The sequence below is a fragment of the Amblyraja radiata genome, chromosome 32 (assembly GCF_010909765.2).
Source record: "Amblyraja radiata isolate CabotCenter1 chromosome 32, sAmbRad1.1.pri, whole genome shotgun sequence".
NCBI classification, from domain to species: domain Eukaryota; kingdom Metazoa; phylum Chordata; class Chondrichthyes; order Rajiformes; family Rajidae; genus Amblyraja; species Amblyraja radiata.
The window spans coordinates 1,047,724-1,063,121 of record NC_045987.1 but is presented as its reverse complement, the minus strand read 5'-3'; the positions used below and the strand labels follow the sequence as shown (position 1 = coordinate 1,063,121).

Here is a 15,398-nt window from a genome sequence, read left to right as displayed (position 1 = left end):
TAAAAACATATATTTAACATATACTAAAAAAAAACAAACAGAGAAGGAAGGGATAGCCAGACTGTTGGCGAGGCATAATAATATTGGTGATGCAATATAATTTCTATTAATAAGAGTACTTATAGGTTCAGGAAGAATCAAGGTTTTTCCCAATAGCTCTGTGACATATTAAATGCCATATTTTCTGCTCTTAATATTTTGTACACCTCCTTATCAAAAACTTATCAAACAAATTATTCATTCACCATTGGGCATTTGTGATAGAGCATTCTTATAATCTATCTAGCTTTAACATCTAGTATTGGATTGTTAAATTTTTAGATTAAGATCTCTTGAAAATCCTTTAATTTGTTATCACAACCTTTGTACTTCATTGTCCTGTGTCATTCAATTTCTATTTGCCGCTTTCTGTATCTAATATAATTAGCTTGGACCTGCTCGCATTACCCCAGCACTGGGGAAATCAAAGTTGTGTATAAATGAAGCATGCTTTCACTGTTCACTATTGCACAATCCCACTTCCTTAATTTAACTTTCTCTCTCAACTTCAATGATCTGCTTACTAGCACAATCTTTTCTGTTGACCCCATTTTCTTTCCAACAAACTTTTCACACTATTTTCCCATTTGGAAATGTACAACTTTGCACTTAAATATAATCTGTCTGTTCACCTGATTACCTGTACATGCCCCAATTTTGGAAATAATGTATGTTGTATTTTCTATGTATGTTTTACTCCCTGATTTGATTGTACAATAAACCCTTGTTTTAATGGACCTCTTTCTAATGGATTTTGGTTATGGCGGACAGACCGGAGCGGGATCCCTCGCCGGGGATCCATGGAGAGGAGCTCTGACCGCCTGTCCTGCGGTCTGCAGTGCTTCTGGCTGCGGCGCGGCGGGGACTTTAAATCTTTGACTGCCGGCCTGCGGCCTACACCATCTTGAAGCCGCGGTCTCCGGTGGGGAAATACCGATTCAGGATTTACCTTGTCTGCTCATCTCGCCGCCCACAGCGGTGACTGCGGAGGGTTGTGGTCCCGACTACGGTGGAAAATGGAGGCGGACTGACCAAACTTTGTGCCTTCCACCACAGTGATGAATACTATGGTGGATGTTTGTGTTAAATTTTTATTGTGTATTGTGTGTTCTTTTTTTTATTGTACCGCTGCTGGCAAATTCATTTTCACTTGCACTTTATGTGCACGTGACGAATAAATCTGACTTGACTTGACCTGCCCTAGGCTGCCGTCCCTGGCTTCCCGCATGCCGCCCCCGGTTTGCACCACCTCCCAGCCGCGCCTGCCATCATCAACCCTTTCTTGCACACCCACCGCCAGGGGATCACGGGCATTGACTCCGCCGATCCTCGCCTCTCCCCTGGCCACCAGCATGCCTGGGCTGTCAACTCACCTGCATTCCAGGCCCTGTTCCAGACCGAGGACCTGAAGAAGGGTCTTGACCAGAAACATCACCTATCCGTATGCTCCAGAGATACTGCCTGAACTGCTGAGTTGCTCCAGAACTTTATCTCCTTTTCAGTATTAACCAGGATTTGCAGTTATTTGTTTCTACTACTATACAATGATAATATCTTACTCAGTTATAACAGTCTACACCCCCCCCCCCCCCCCTCCCCCTCCCATGGTCCATTATAACAAGGGTTTACTGCAAAATGGCAGGTATCATTCCTATTATGCTTGTGTTCCAAACCAGAAAGGCACTCACTGCCTGATCTGCTTTCTGTTCTAACATCACACTGCCCCGTTCTTGGTTCTTGGTTTCTTGGTCCTCCAAAATATTCCAAATGGAATTTAAACTGGAGGTGGTGAAGGAAGGGCTTAAGCCAGAAAGGGTTATTGGGAAGAAAGAGCTACTTTAAATTTAGTTGCATCTGGTTGGGTAACTATAGTTGGATGGAGATTATTCCATGCTTTAATTGTGCGTGGGAAGAACGAATTGCTGTACACATCTGTCTTTGTAGCTGGGATCACAAATTGGATCGAATGCCCTCGTCTGCTCCTAATTGGTTTGGGTTTGGTGTAAGTCTTGTAATCTATGTCGAGCTGACCATTTAACATTTTGTAAAACAGGTCAAACGGTGAGCTTCACGTCTGTCTTGGAGAGGGTTCCACCCCAGAGAATTCAGAAGTTTGGTGACACTCGCTTCTCTCTCATAGGTGTTAGTAACAAATCGAGCTGCCTGTCTTTGGACACGTTCGTTTGGTATTGTTTTCCACATACAGCCTTTTTGCTGAGGCTGACGGGATTGTACTACACTTATGATGTGAACAGTAACTAGAATTTTTCATTGCAACCTCATTTATGATGGGTGAACTCTCTAGGCTGAGGTATTAAAAGCTTCATATGAGTAAACATCTTCAGTTTGCTTGTGATGTATTCAGCAGGGCTGTAGCCATGGGAAAGTGCCTGAGATTTTTACAGAATTAAAATAAAGGCACTCTGGGTGATTTGTTCTATTTTCAAAAATGACATTTAGTAACTCTATTTGGTTGTTAATTTTCTTTATCATTTTAAAAGTAGTGATTCAAATTGGGATCTGATTTAATTGCCACCGGTGGTGTGGTCATGCTGCTAATCAGCTGGTGATTATATCAGGAGGGATAAAGCAGTGGCATGTGATTGGAGTACTGGGATTGGGAGTGGTGTTGGTGACAGGCTGCCACATAGATTGTTTAGCTTGGAGATGCAGCGCGGAAACAGGCCCTTCAGCCCGCTGAGTCTGCATCGTGTTAGAACCAACAACGTCAAAGCCAGGCGCCTGCCCTGTACAGGTGTCTAGTGTAAAAGGCGGATGCACTAGGAGGATGCATCGTTTCCTACACCATCTACGCAGTTGCTCCCTCGATTATCTCCTGTCTCACTTGTGACGGGGTCTGTGGTTCCTCCATTAACTTCGAAACCCACAACACTGCAGTGAAAGCAAGTCATCAAATCCGAGAGACTACGTCAAAAAGAAGAACTACAGAACATTTTAGCAAACCTATTTGTTTTTTCTACTCATTTGAAGGATGTGCTCTGCAGGCTGAGCCAGCATGCCATCACCAATCCCTAATTGCCCTCAGGAAGATGATCGTGAGCTGCTGCCTTGAACTGCTGCATTGTGAATGTATACACGACGGGGTTAACTAGGCAGCTCCAGGGTGGTAGCCGTGAAGGAATGGTGTAGGAAGGAACTGCAGATGCTGGTACAAAATGCTGGAGTAACTCAGTGGGACAGGCAGCGTCTTTGGAGAGAAAGAATGGGTGAAGAAAGATCACCCATTCCTTCTCTCCAAAGAGCTCTAGGGAATAGTGGAGTCAAGGGATATGGGGAGAAGGCAGGCACGGGTTATTGATGGGGAACGATCAGCCATGATCACAATGAATGGCGGTGATGGCTCGAAGGGCTGAATGGCCTCCTCCTGCACCTATTTTCTATGTTTCTATGCTTTCTGTCCCGCTGAGTTACTCCAGCTATTTGTGTCTATCTTCCATGTGTAAACCAGCATCTGCAGTTCCTTCCTACACATTTCCACAACATGAATTGGACATAACATGGGTGGTGAATCAGGGAACACAAGAGTCAAGTCAAGAGAGTTTATTGAACACTATTTCATTAAGAGGGCCAAATTGGTGACAGTGAAAATTTGATCAGGAACCAAAGAACCACTTGCAAGTTCCTTTAGAGATTGACAATCTCAAGAAAGGCTGTCCTGTTCCATGAAACCTCCGTGCAGTAATGGGACATAATTTGCTCCTAAAGAGCGGTTGTTACTTTAACGGCTGTGCCCATTGCAAGCGGCAAGCTATCACTTTGATTGACACTTGTGCAATCTATTAAACACTGTAATCTGCAGCCTTTAGTACTTCAGCTTGCAGTAACAAAAATAAATTTATTGCAATAATCTTGTTAATGTGAGTCTCAAACTCTATAGCCCCTAACCTCCTTTCCTCCATTGACACGTCTTTGCAACACAATTATCTATAACGTGTTGGGGTCATTATGGTTTATTTTTATGACTTTATGTATGAGACCTTTGCAATCTTCTGTTAATGATTGGCTGTTTGGTCTTTCTGTATAATTAGATTTGGTGTGTGGAGCAAAGATGTACTGTCGGGAGTGAGCCTGGCCAACAATCCAGTAGCAATTATGCAGCAATTATTTTTTATTTAATCTTTGCTATCAGTTGTAGATCTGACCTGACCTACCTGTCAATCCATCGTCAGCAGAAAGGAGACCTTCATACTTTCACGTTGGCTTAGAACTAGGTTCATAAATGAGAACAACTTGGGAACATGATGTGCCAACCAGATTCTAATTTAACCAGAAAAAAAAAGATGAAAGATATATTTGGCAACCAATGTCACATAAAAAACCTTAAATCATGAACATTCCTGATCTTCTGAGAACTTGTTGGCATTGTTTATAAATAATCTGTAGTTTTAAGACTCGTGTTGTTGGAAGTGTCAGTGCCATGTTGAGTTACGTTCCATGCATTGCATGGATGAAGACCCTTGGGCTTCTGAGGCAAAGATTTGTTGTTCCTGTGTTATTATGTAGTGCTTCTACTCAGCGGCTGTGGAAAGCATCTTGTCCGGAAATATTACAATCTGGTTTGGGAATTGCTCTGCCCAGGACAAGAAGGCTCTGCATAGAGTAGTGCGTTCGGCCGAACGCACTATGGGAACTTCACTCGCCCCCCTGCAGGAACTATACATCAGGAGGTGCAACTCCAGAGCCAACAATATCATGGGAAATCCCTTCCACCCCTGCAACGGACTGTTCCAGCTGCTACGGTCAGGCAAACGCCTCCGTTGCCATGCTGTGAGAACGGAGAGGTTGAGAAGAAGTTTCTTCCCAGAGGCCATTAGGACTGTAAACTCCTATCTCACCAGGGACTAACTTTACTGTACTACTCTACTGCTTTTTTTTTAAATTGCTGTTTTTTTTCCCCCTTTTTCCTTCCGCCCACAATATTTAATATGGAAAATAATATGTGATTCTGTTACATTCTGTTTGTGGTTTGTTTGGTTGGTTGTTTGTCTTTTTGCACAAAGTCCGCGAGCATTGCCACTTTTCATTTCACTGCACATCTCGTATGTGTATGTGACGAATAAACTTGACTTGACTTGTTATACGGTGATTTGGGTTTATGTAGGATTTTCACAGCCATGGAACTTCTCAAAGCAGTTTACACACAAGAAAGGCTTTTAAAATGTAGGCAAAATGATAGGACAGAGAACAGCCGATCTATGGACAATAGGATCTCAAGTAGCAATGTGATCATGATTAGATAACGTTATCCAAACTTGAAAAGGTCGTTAAATTGATCAACATTAGTCCTTGTGTCCTCCAAGACCTCACCTATCATCTCTCTGCACATGCACTCGTTACAGCAGGGAGGCTCTAGGTAACAATTGATAGACACAGAAAGGTAAAGTAACTCAGCGGGTCAGGCTGCATCTCTGGAGAGAAGGAATATGTGACTTTTCAGGTCGAGACCCTAATCTTCAGACCTCAGTTGATTGGGAAACCCGCCTGACTTTGACCCTTCCAAACCAATGCTCATATGTTGCATTTCATGAAAAAATAAACGTTCTTCAAAGTGCTTTGGATCTTTGAACCTTTATTTATTTAATAATATTAGAAATACTGAATTCAGAAAGAAAAATCTGCTTGGGCAGAGAATTGTCAAATTGCTGTTGTTTCCATGGCATTGACTTGGTCTTGACCAGCCGTGAGAACTGTCTCTCTATCAGAGTCTGAGGGACAGGGTGGGTGGAGGGAAAGCTCATCTGAAGAAACTGTTCATACTATGTCCACTTTCAGATAGAAATCCAATCATTGCAAAGGAAAGGCTGTGGATTATCTATAGGGTTTTCCTGGCTTGTAGCAACGTTCTGCTCAAAGTAATCTTCATACTTAACCGAAAATCAAAATGCTGCAAATATAAAAGCATTTTGAGTATGCTAACCTCATTGGCTCACGGTTGCATCGTCAGTTGCGTTTTAATAAAATTAGTGAGTTATTGATGACGACGGATCCTGACTTGTGTGCTTTCAGTAAACATTAACTAGCACCTTTATTAGACAGTCAGCAGATGACAGAGTGAATGTGGGCACTCTCCAACATTGCTGACATTTCTGTGGCGCGTAGCGAGAGGCAAGCATGAATAACAGCACTGAGGTAAGTGCAATTCCAAAGAAACACTAGTCTGGGGCCACAGTGACCCAGAGGTGCAGGATGAAGTCTGTGATAAGAATAAAGAGAACAGTATAATCAAACTGTGGAGATTGTATGCGATTACTCTAGATAGATTTTATGTATTAGTCTGGGAGAGAGCAGGGCAAGTTATCGAGTTTCTCTCTGGGAATGATTGATCAGTTTGTTTTATATATTATATACCTGACTTTTCTCTGTTTATAATGGTGTGTGCAGAGCATCATGTTTATGCAGCTCTTGTGCTGCTGCAAGTAAACATTTTGTTGTTCTGTTTCAGGACACATGACAATAAAACACTCTTGACTCTTGACATGTATCATTGTGGGGTAAATATGCATTGAACATGTATAAGAAAAATCATTCTTCAACATCTGAAATCTCTAATTTGTGCAATTATGTGATTGTGTCTACACACTTATTTCCCATGTCTGCTGATTTTTCAACCCTGATGTAAACTGCATATGTTCAGGAGGGAGGTTGGGGTGGGGAGAGGACAAGAGTTGGTGTCAAGAGCTCCAGGATGGACTAGTCATAGTCTGAAGACGGGTCTCGACCTGAAACATCACCCATTCCTTCTCTCCAGAGCATTGAACAAACATCTTGCTCCCCTGGTTTGTACCTTCACCTATTTCCACATTATAAGGAACATGGATAATACATGCGTGCATGTATGAAGGGTCTCGACCCGAAACGTCACCCATTCCTTCCCTCCAGAGGTGCTGCCTGTTCTGCTGAGTTACTTCAGCATTTTGTGTCTATCTTTGGACTATTCATGTTGTCCTTCCTGAATGTATCTTTATTTGTTCAGACAGAACATCAAGGGAGGATAAAATGCTGTAACAACCACACTAACCTTTCATCAGAATTAGGTTTCAGGTCGTTAACCTGCAATGTTAACTCGGGTTTGTCCTCCACAAATCCAGCTTGACGAGTATTTCCAGCAGTTTTATTTTAAGTTTAATATCTGTTATTATTCATAGTTTTTCGTAGGATTTTTAAAAATCCAACTTGTTTTACAAGTGCTTGTTATTACCCTTGGGGGGAGAGCTTGGTCCACATCTCTATATTGTTACTCTATTGACTTCTAAATCTTTTGTGCTCAGTGTTAGGTGAATGCTTCACAGTCTTCACCACTGCTTTAATGCTCTTCCTTGGCATCTAGTTGTTCACCCATACCCCCTTCCAATTGGTGAGCCATAGAGTGATACAGTGTGGAAACCCAACTTGCCCACACCGGCCAACATATTTCACTCTGCGTTTGGCCCATATCTCATTAAACCTGTCCTATCCATGTATCTGTCTAATTGTTTCTTAAACGTTGCAATAGTCCTTGCCTTAACTACCTGGCAGTTTGCTCCATTACACCTTTAGGTAAAAAAAAAAAAGTTATCCCTCAGATTCTCATTACATCTTTCCCCATCTTGTTCTATTATTAAATTAAATTCTTGACATTACTATCAAGGTTTAGCTGAGCGTTTTTTTCTGGGCAGTCCCTGGGGATCAAGGAAGATTTGCTTTCCTTCCCATTCTGAGTTCAGTGATGGCTGAGGAGCCCAATGTGGGAACTACAGACTCATCCATGTGTGGGGCAGGAGGTGGCTGATGGGGTGAGCAATTTGGATAGTGTGTTGAGTGGTTGTCTCCCTTTCCGCCTCTGCAAGGACTCAGTGCTGGCTGAGGTTTGCACTGACTTCATGAATGCCCCGTCTCTTCTGAGCAGTTAATCCAGACAATCCCAGGAGTTTGCCGGAATGTTGGACTGTTTCAAATAAGCTTAGGCAGATTTTTAACGGGAATCTGATTTTGAAGATCTTAACTGGGTTTATATTCACTGGAATTTAGAAGGATGAGAGGAAATCTTATTGAAGCATATAAAGTTCTTAAGGAACAGGCTAGATGCAGGAATTATTTTCCCCGATGTTGGGGGAGTCCAGAACCAGCGGTAACAGTTTAGGCCCGAAACGTTGCCTATTTCCTTCGCTCCATAGATACTGCTGCACCCGCTGAGTTTCTCCAGCTTTTTTGTGTACCGTCTATGTTTCTGTGTCTGAATATGCCTTTCGAACGCGTTAAAAGTGGTGCGAGAGAGGGGTAAGTGGGGAAGTACGATATGGGAAAACTATGGTAGGCAGTGTGTACAATGGGCATAAAGGTGTTTATCTACACTGTAAAACACATGGAAGTGTAATATAAAATATGACAACCCGAGCAGCAAGACTTAAAGTAAACAGCATTGAATTATCAGTAAGATTTAAAGACATTTTGCATCTGCAAAATAATAATGAGGATTCTGATCATGGCATATAATGTATAGAAGGATGAATCTGGGGCTTAGCTCTGAAATGTCCGTGTTGGTGGCAAAGGGAATGTGTTTATGCTGACAAAGCTGCTCCAAGGTTAAGCAGGAAGGAGCGAGCTGTATGGAGTGGGCTTTCTGATTTGGTGTGTAAGTTGCATTGGAGCACCGAGTCTCCCCAGCATCCAGCAACTCAAATGTCAATGAGATGGTTAAACAGCCAAAGAATTCTCACCGCAAACCAGCAGATACAAAGATAATAATTATTATAGTATTACTAAGCAGTTTACTGAAATCAAAAATAAAAATTGGGACAAGCTAATGGGTTTATGGTAGTAAGTGAGACATGCACACAATGTTGTTTGCATCAGTGAAGACAGCAACAGTTGAACAGAAACACCCACTGGATTTCAGTGCCTAACTGCGCCTAAATGTAGGAACTGCTTCTGGTGTTATAGAAGCATTGACAGTTCTACCATTTCCAATCATAAGTTCCAGATCATTAACAAAATAAATGTTATATAACATTAGCGCCTTTCACGTTATTGGTCAGCTTTTTATCTTCACTTTCTCCATTCCCTCTCTCCCTGTTTTGGTATATTTTCTCTTTTATCAGCCCCTCCTTCCCCATTCCGACATAGAAACAAAGAAATTAATTTCATTTTTTACATTTTCGGGACATCTCAGCAAGGCCAATTTAATTTAATGCTGAATTGTAATCATTAATTATGTAGAGTAAACAGTCAGATAATTTGCAGGTAGCGAGATCATCCTGCAAATTAGCAGACAAGATAAAGAACAAGGATCCAGACTATAAATGTCACCCATCCCTTTTTCCAGAGATGCTGCCTGACCCGCGGAGTTACTCCAGCACTTTGTGTCTCTCTTCGATGTAAACCAGCATCTACAGTTCCTTTCTACTCATTGTTGTTTGGGTTGTGTGTTAATTGTCGGCTGGAACTCTGCGAGGTTTCTTGGTGCCATTTTCTCTTGTGGTGGTGGGGGCCTGGACACATGGCCAGGGGCAATGCTGAAGCCAAATACAATAGTGGTGTTTAAAGAGGCATTTGGATAGACACATGGAAGTTCAGGGATAGAGGGAGAGTTACGGATCATTTACAGGCAGATGAGATCAGTATCATGTTCGGTTCAAACATTGTGGGCCGACAGGCCCGTTCCTGTGCTGTACTGGTCTATGTGTGTACAATGGGACAATGGGATGTTGTTGAATTTTGCTCAAAAATATTAACACTGACAATACTGCACACGGCATTGGGGGTTCAGTATTGATGTGGATAGAGAACTGGCTGGCAAACAGGAAGCAAAGAGTAGGAGTAAATGGGTCCTTTTCACAATGGCAGGCAGTGACTAGTGGGGTACCGCAAGGCTCAGTGCTGGGACCCCAGCTATTTACAATATATATTAATGATCTGGATGAGGGAATTGAAGGCAATATCTCCAAGTTTGGTGGATGACACTAAGCTGGGGGGCAGTGTTAGCTGTGAGGAGGATGCTAGGAGACTGCAAGGTGACTTGGATAGGCTGGGTGAGTGGGCAAATGTTTGGCAGATGCAGTATAATGTGGATAAATGTGAGGTTATCCATTTTGGTGGCAAAAACAGGAAAGCAGACTATTATCTAAATGGTGACCGACTAGGAAAAGGGGAGATGCAGTGAGACCTGGGTGTCATGGTACACCAGTCATTGAAAGTAGGCATGCAGGTGCAGCAGGCAGTGAAGAAAGCGAATGGTATGTTAGCTTTCATAGCAAAAGGATTTGAGTATAGGAGCAGGGAGGTTCTACTGCAGTTGTACAGGGTCTTGGTGAGACCACACCTGGAGTATTGCGTACAGTTTTAGTCCCCAAATCTGAGGAAGGACATTATTGCCATAGAGGGAGTGCAGAGAAGGTTCACCGGACTGATTCCTGGGATGTCAGGACTGTCTTATGAAGAAAGACTGGATAGACTTGGTTTATACTCTCTAGAATTTAGGAGATTGAGAGGGGATCTTATAGAAACTTACAAAATTCTTAAGGGGTTGGACAGGCTAGATGCAGGAAGATTGCTCCCGATGTTGGGGAAGTCCAGGACAAGGGGTCACAGCTTAAGGATAAGGGGGAAATCCTTTAAAACCGAGATGAGAAGAACTTTTTTCACACAGAGAGTGGTGAATCTCTGGAACTCTCTGCCACAGAGGGTAGTCGAGGCCAGTTCATTGGCTATATTTAAGAGGGAGTTAGATGTGGCCCTTGTGGCTAAGGGGATCAGAGGGTATGGAGAGAAGGCAGGTACGGAATACTGAGTTGGATGATCAGCCATGATCATATTGAATGGCGGTGCAGGCTCGAAGGGCCGAATGGCCTACTCCTGCACCTAATTTCTATGTTTCTACTGCATCCACTCCCCATTGCAATAAACTGTCAAGTGAACTTATAGTTAAAAAACAAATTGAAATAAACGTCCTAAGCAAAGATTTTCAAGGTGAAATGACAACTATCATGTCAAGCTGACATGGGTTCAAAGTCCAGGGTGAGGCTATTATTGTGTCAGGGATAGATAAAATAAAGGAGGAAATTGTAGATGAAAGTGGGACACATATCATGAAGAAGGTGCAGCAGGAAGAAAGTACTTGGAGTGAGTTCAATGGAGCAGCAAAGGAGGGGGAGCAGTACACACGCCCACTTACAAAGCTGAAATAATTTGACATGGAAGAATTGTGGGGGGGATGAAAAGCAAAAACATTTGAGGAATAGATTGGCTAGACGCTTGCCCAGCGTAGGGGAATCGTGAACCAGAGGTCATAGGTTTATGGTGAGAGGGGAAAGATTTAATAAGAATCTGAGGGGTAACTTTTCCACACAAAGGGTGGTTGGTGTATAGAACAAGCTGCCAGGGGAGGTATGTTTAAGAAATATTTAGACAGGTACATGGATAGGACAGCTTTAGAGGGATATGAGCCAAACGCAGGCAGGTGGGACTTGTGTAGACGGGACATGTTGGCCACTGTGGGCAAGTTGGGTGAAGAGCCTGTTTCCACACTACATTTCTGTAACTCTCTATGACTCTATTTCCTGAAGAGCTGCTGGTGCATTTCATGTAATCTCATGGTCACCATTTTTGTGTAAATCATTCTATTTGTCACTGGAAAATTTTTGAAATAATTTTCAGGCCAAAATTGAACGACTGGTATTGATCTCCGACATTATTTGAACTGTATCATCACATTACCTTCTGATCAAAACATGTACATTCAGTCGATGCATTTTGATGCGTTGAAGTCAAAATTGAAGAATTGTATAAAACACATCGTTCAGCCTCTCTTAATATTGTTATGAGTGGAAGGAGAGGGGGCTAAGGCCTTGGGTTGATGGGTCGCAGATATTGAGGAGAGGAGCTGTGTGGGTGGTGAGGGGAATGAATCATTACTGGTCGGACTTGGTCACAAGCTTGATTTTGAAAAGTCCATTCAAATATTGCAACACCCAATACACCGCAGTTACAATCGAGTAGCCACTCAGACATTAACAGTGTAGGGTCTGGATGTTAATGTTTAGGATTAAATGAATGCTGCAAACAGGTTTGTGCACGTTGTCCTATCCTGTCATTCTGTCCTATTTCCAGTAATGGTTGACATATTCTGTTACTAGAAGGAACTGTTGTTGCACTTCACGTAATACAAAGAACCCAGGGAGCAAATATGTGGGATTGCCTGCTGATAATTGATGGACTGTCAACAATAGCTGTGTAGAAGAAGAGAGAGGGAGTTGCTGATTACTGTTTGAAAATTATTGGCAGCTGGTTTACGGTCACAGGTGATAGGAGCAGAATTTGTCCATTTGGCTCATCAAGTCTACTCCGCCATTCAATCATGGCTGATTTATTGCTCCCTCCTAGCCTCATTCTCCTGTCTTCTCCCCATAACCCCTGACACCTGTACTAATCAAGAATCTATCTATCTCTGCTTTTAAAATATCCACTGACTTGGCCTCCACAGCCGTCTGTGGCAATGAATTCCACAGATTCACCACCCTCTGACTAAAGAAATTCCGTATCATCTCTTTCTTAAAGGAACATTCTTTAATTCTGAGGCTATGACCTCTAGTCCTAGACTCCGCCATTAGTGGAAACATCCTCTCCACATCCACTCTATCCAAGCCTTTCACTATTCTGTATGTTTCAATTAGGTTCCTCCACCCCTCATCCTTCTAAACTCCAGCGAGTTTGTGGGTTTTGGATGATAATTTGGCATTAAGTGGGGCACTGTGCTCTCACCAAGAGAGCAGACAGAATTTCATTATTTGCATGGATTCAGCATTTCTATAATTGGTTTTCTATAAAAGATTGGGAATGGTGGGTTGAATAAAAAGATGCTTGGTTTAGTGTGCTTGCATAGTGCACGAAAGTTCTCCAGTTCACAGTTGGGTTGCAGACGTACAGCTTGTAGAGATGCTGCCTTATAGCGCTAGAGATCTTGATTCTTTCCTCACCCTGTATGCTGACCATGTGGAGTTTACACATTCTCCCTGTGACTGCGTGGGGTTCGTCCTGTTGCTCCAGTTTCCTCCCACATCCCAATGAGAGGATAGATCGATCAATTGACCTTTGGTGTTTTGGTGAATGGTAGAATATGGAGAGGAATTGAGATAAAATATGCATGGCGGCATAGTGGTAGAGCTACTGCCTTACAGCACCAGCGACCCAGGTTTGATCCTGACTATGGGTGCTGTCTGTGCGGAGTTTGTACGCTCTCCCCGTGACCTGCGTGGGTTTTCTTCGAGATCTTCCGTTCCCCCCACACTCCAAAGACGTACAGGTTTGTAGGTTTATTGGCTTGGTGTAAATGTTAAAAAATTGTCCCTAGTGGGTGTAGTTAATGTGCGGGGTTCGCTAGTCGGTGCGGACTCGTTGGGCTGAAGGGCCTGTTTCCGCGCTGTATCTCTAAACTGAACTAAAATGGGATTGATGTAGGTTTAGTGTAAATGGTTGGCACGTTGTCACTGGGCTGAAGAGCCTGTATCAGCGCTTTATCTCCCTATTGTTTTTAAGTGATCCGTGCAGGCCTTCTGTGAGCAAATATATCCCTGGCAAGATTGCAGTTAGCTTTCCAGTTGAATGCGATCTGTTTCTGTTTTGGTCACTGGGCTACCAAACTGTATACGTGGAAGGACAAACAAGCCATGTCTGCACATTTGCTTTACCTCCAGTTGCTAAAAACTGGCACTGCAATCTAATTTCCTGCTGCTTTCTCTGGAACAGTGCCCTGAGGTGTATAGACATTAGTTTTTGAAGGACTGGAGAGTTTCAGAGAACATAAGTTGAGACAAATATTGTGTGATAAAAGCTGCATGAAGCACTATTTTGAAATAAAAACTGGGTGCTGAAGTAGAGAAAATGATATTTAAACGTTGTCCAACGGCCCCGAAACTTTTGAAGTCTTTTCACAAAATGCAGATTGATTTGCATTTTCATGCTTCTGGAATGCAACTGTTACTTCTCTGTTCAAGAAGGAAGCAAAGCAAAAGTGGGGAAAGTATCGGCTGATTAACGTGACGTCAATGGTTGGAAAAATGTTAGAGTCCATTATAAAGGATGAGATTCTGGGTATTTAGAAGCACGTGATAAAATATGCCAAAGTCAGCATGGTTTTGTGAAGGGAAGATCTTGCCTGACGAATCTCTTAGAATTATTTGAGGAAGTAAATGTTTTCCTGTTTCTCCAAAGAAAAAAAGAAAGGGGTGGCGCAGCAGTAGAGTTGCTGCCCTACAGCGCCTGAGACCCAGGTTCCATCCTGACTACGGGTGCTGTCTGTACGGGGTTTGTACATTCTCCCCATTGCCACGTGGGTTTTCTCCGGGTGCTCCAGTTTCCTCCCACATTCCAAAGACGTGCAGGTTTGTAGGTCAATTGCCTTTGATAATGATTGTACATTGTCCCTAGTGTGTAGGATAGTGGAGATCGATGGTCAACGCTGACGCAGTGGAACGTAGGGCCTGTTTCCATGCTGTATCTCTAAACTAAAAACTAAACTAAATGGCAGGATAGTCAAATGGACTTTCAGAAGGCCTTTGATAAGCTGCCACACACGAGGCTGCTAGAGAAGATGAGAGCCTGTGATATTAGAGGGAAGATGCTTACTTGGATAGAAGGTTGGCTGAATGGCAGAAGGCAAGAGTGGCAATAAAGGGGGCTCTTTCTGGTTGGCTGCCAGTCACTAGGAGTACTAGTGCAGGATTCACAAAAGGTTAATCTGCAAGATGAATTGGTGGTCAGGAAGACAAATGCAGTGTTAGCATGTATATCGAGAGAACTAGAGTATAAAAACAGGGATGCAATTCTGAGGCTTTATAAGGCACTGTTCAGACCACATTTGGAGTATTGTGAGTAGTTATGAGCCCCGTAATTGAGGAAGGATGTGCTGGCCTTTAGGAGGGTTCAGAGGAGGTTTACGAGAATGATCCCAGGAATGAGTGGGTTAATGTATGATGAGCGTTTGACGGCACTGGGCCTCTACTCTCTGGAGTTTAGAAGGATGAGGGGTGAACCTCATTGAAACTTACCGAATAGTGAAATCTATTTCGAATAGCTCGGATAGAGTCAATGTGGAGAGGATGTTTCCACTAGTGGGAGAGTCTAGGACCAGAGGCCGTAGCCTCAGAATAAAAGAACGTACCTTTAGAAAGGAGATGATACAGAATTTCTTTAGTCAGAGGGTGGTGAACATGTGGAATTCATTGCCACAGAAGGCTGTGGAGGTGAAGTAATGAATTAACTAACTAATTAATTAATACGTTTGAATGATTTTGAATGAATAAGTTTGAATGAATGAAATGGATATTTTTAAGGTGGAGATTGACAGATTCTTGATTAGTCTGGGG

At 42.8% G+C, this 15,398-nt stretch overlaps 1 protein-coding gene across 3 annotated transcripts in view; it reads left to right on the top strand.

Moving 5' to 3' along the window:
• Positions 1 to 15,398, top strand: part of slc31a1 (solute carrier family 31 member 1) — a 34,045-nt gene that overhangs the window by 8,614 nt on the left and 10,033 nt on the right. Inside the window, exon 1 of one of the 3 annotated variants that reach the window (XM_033049124.1) lies at positions 5,931 to 6,189. The exons of the other annotated variants lie outside the window; for them this stretch is intronic. Within the exon in view, the coding sequence (XP_032905015.1) occupies positions 6,172 to 6,189 (18 nt within the window). The 5' untranslated portion in view covers positions 5,931 to 6,171. Of the gene's footprint in view, positions 1 to 5,930; positions 6,190 to 15,398 lie in introns of those variants that run through there. 3 annotated transcript variants of the gene reach the window in all.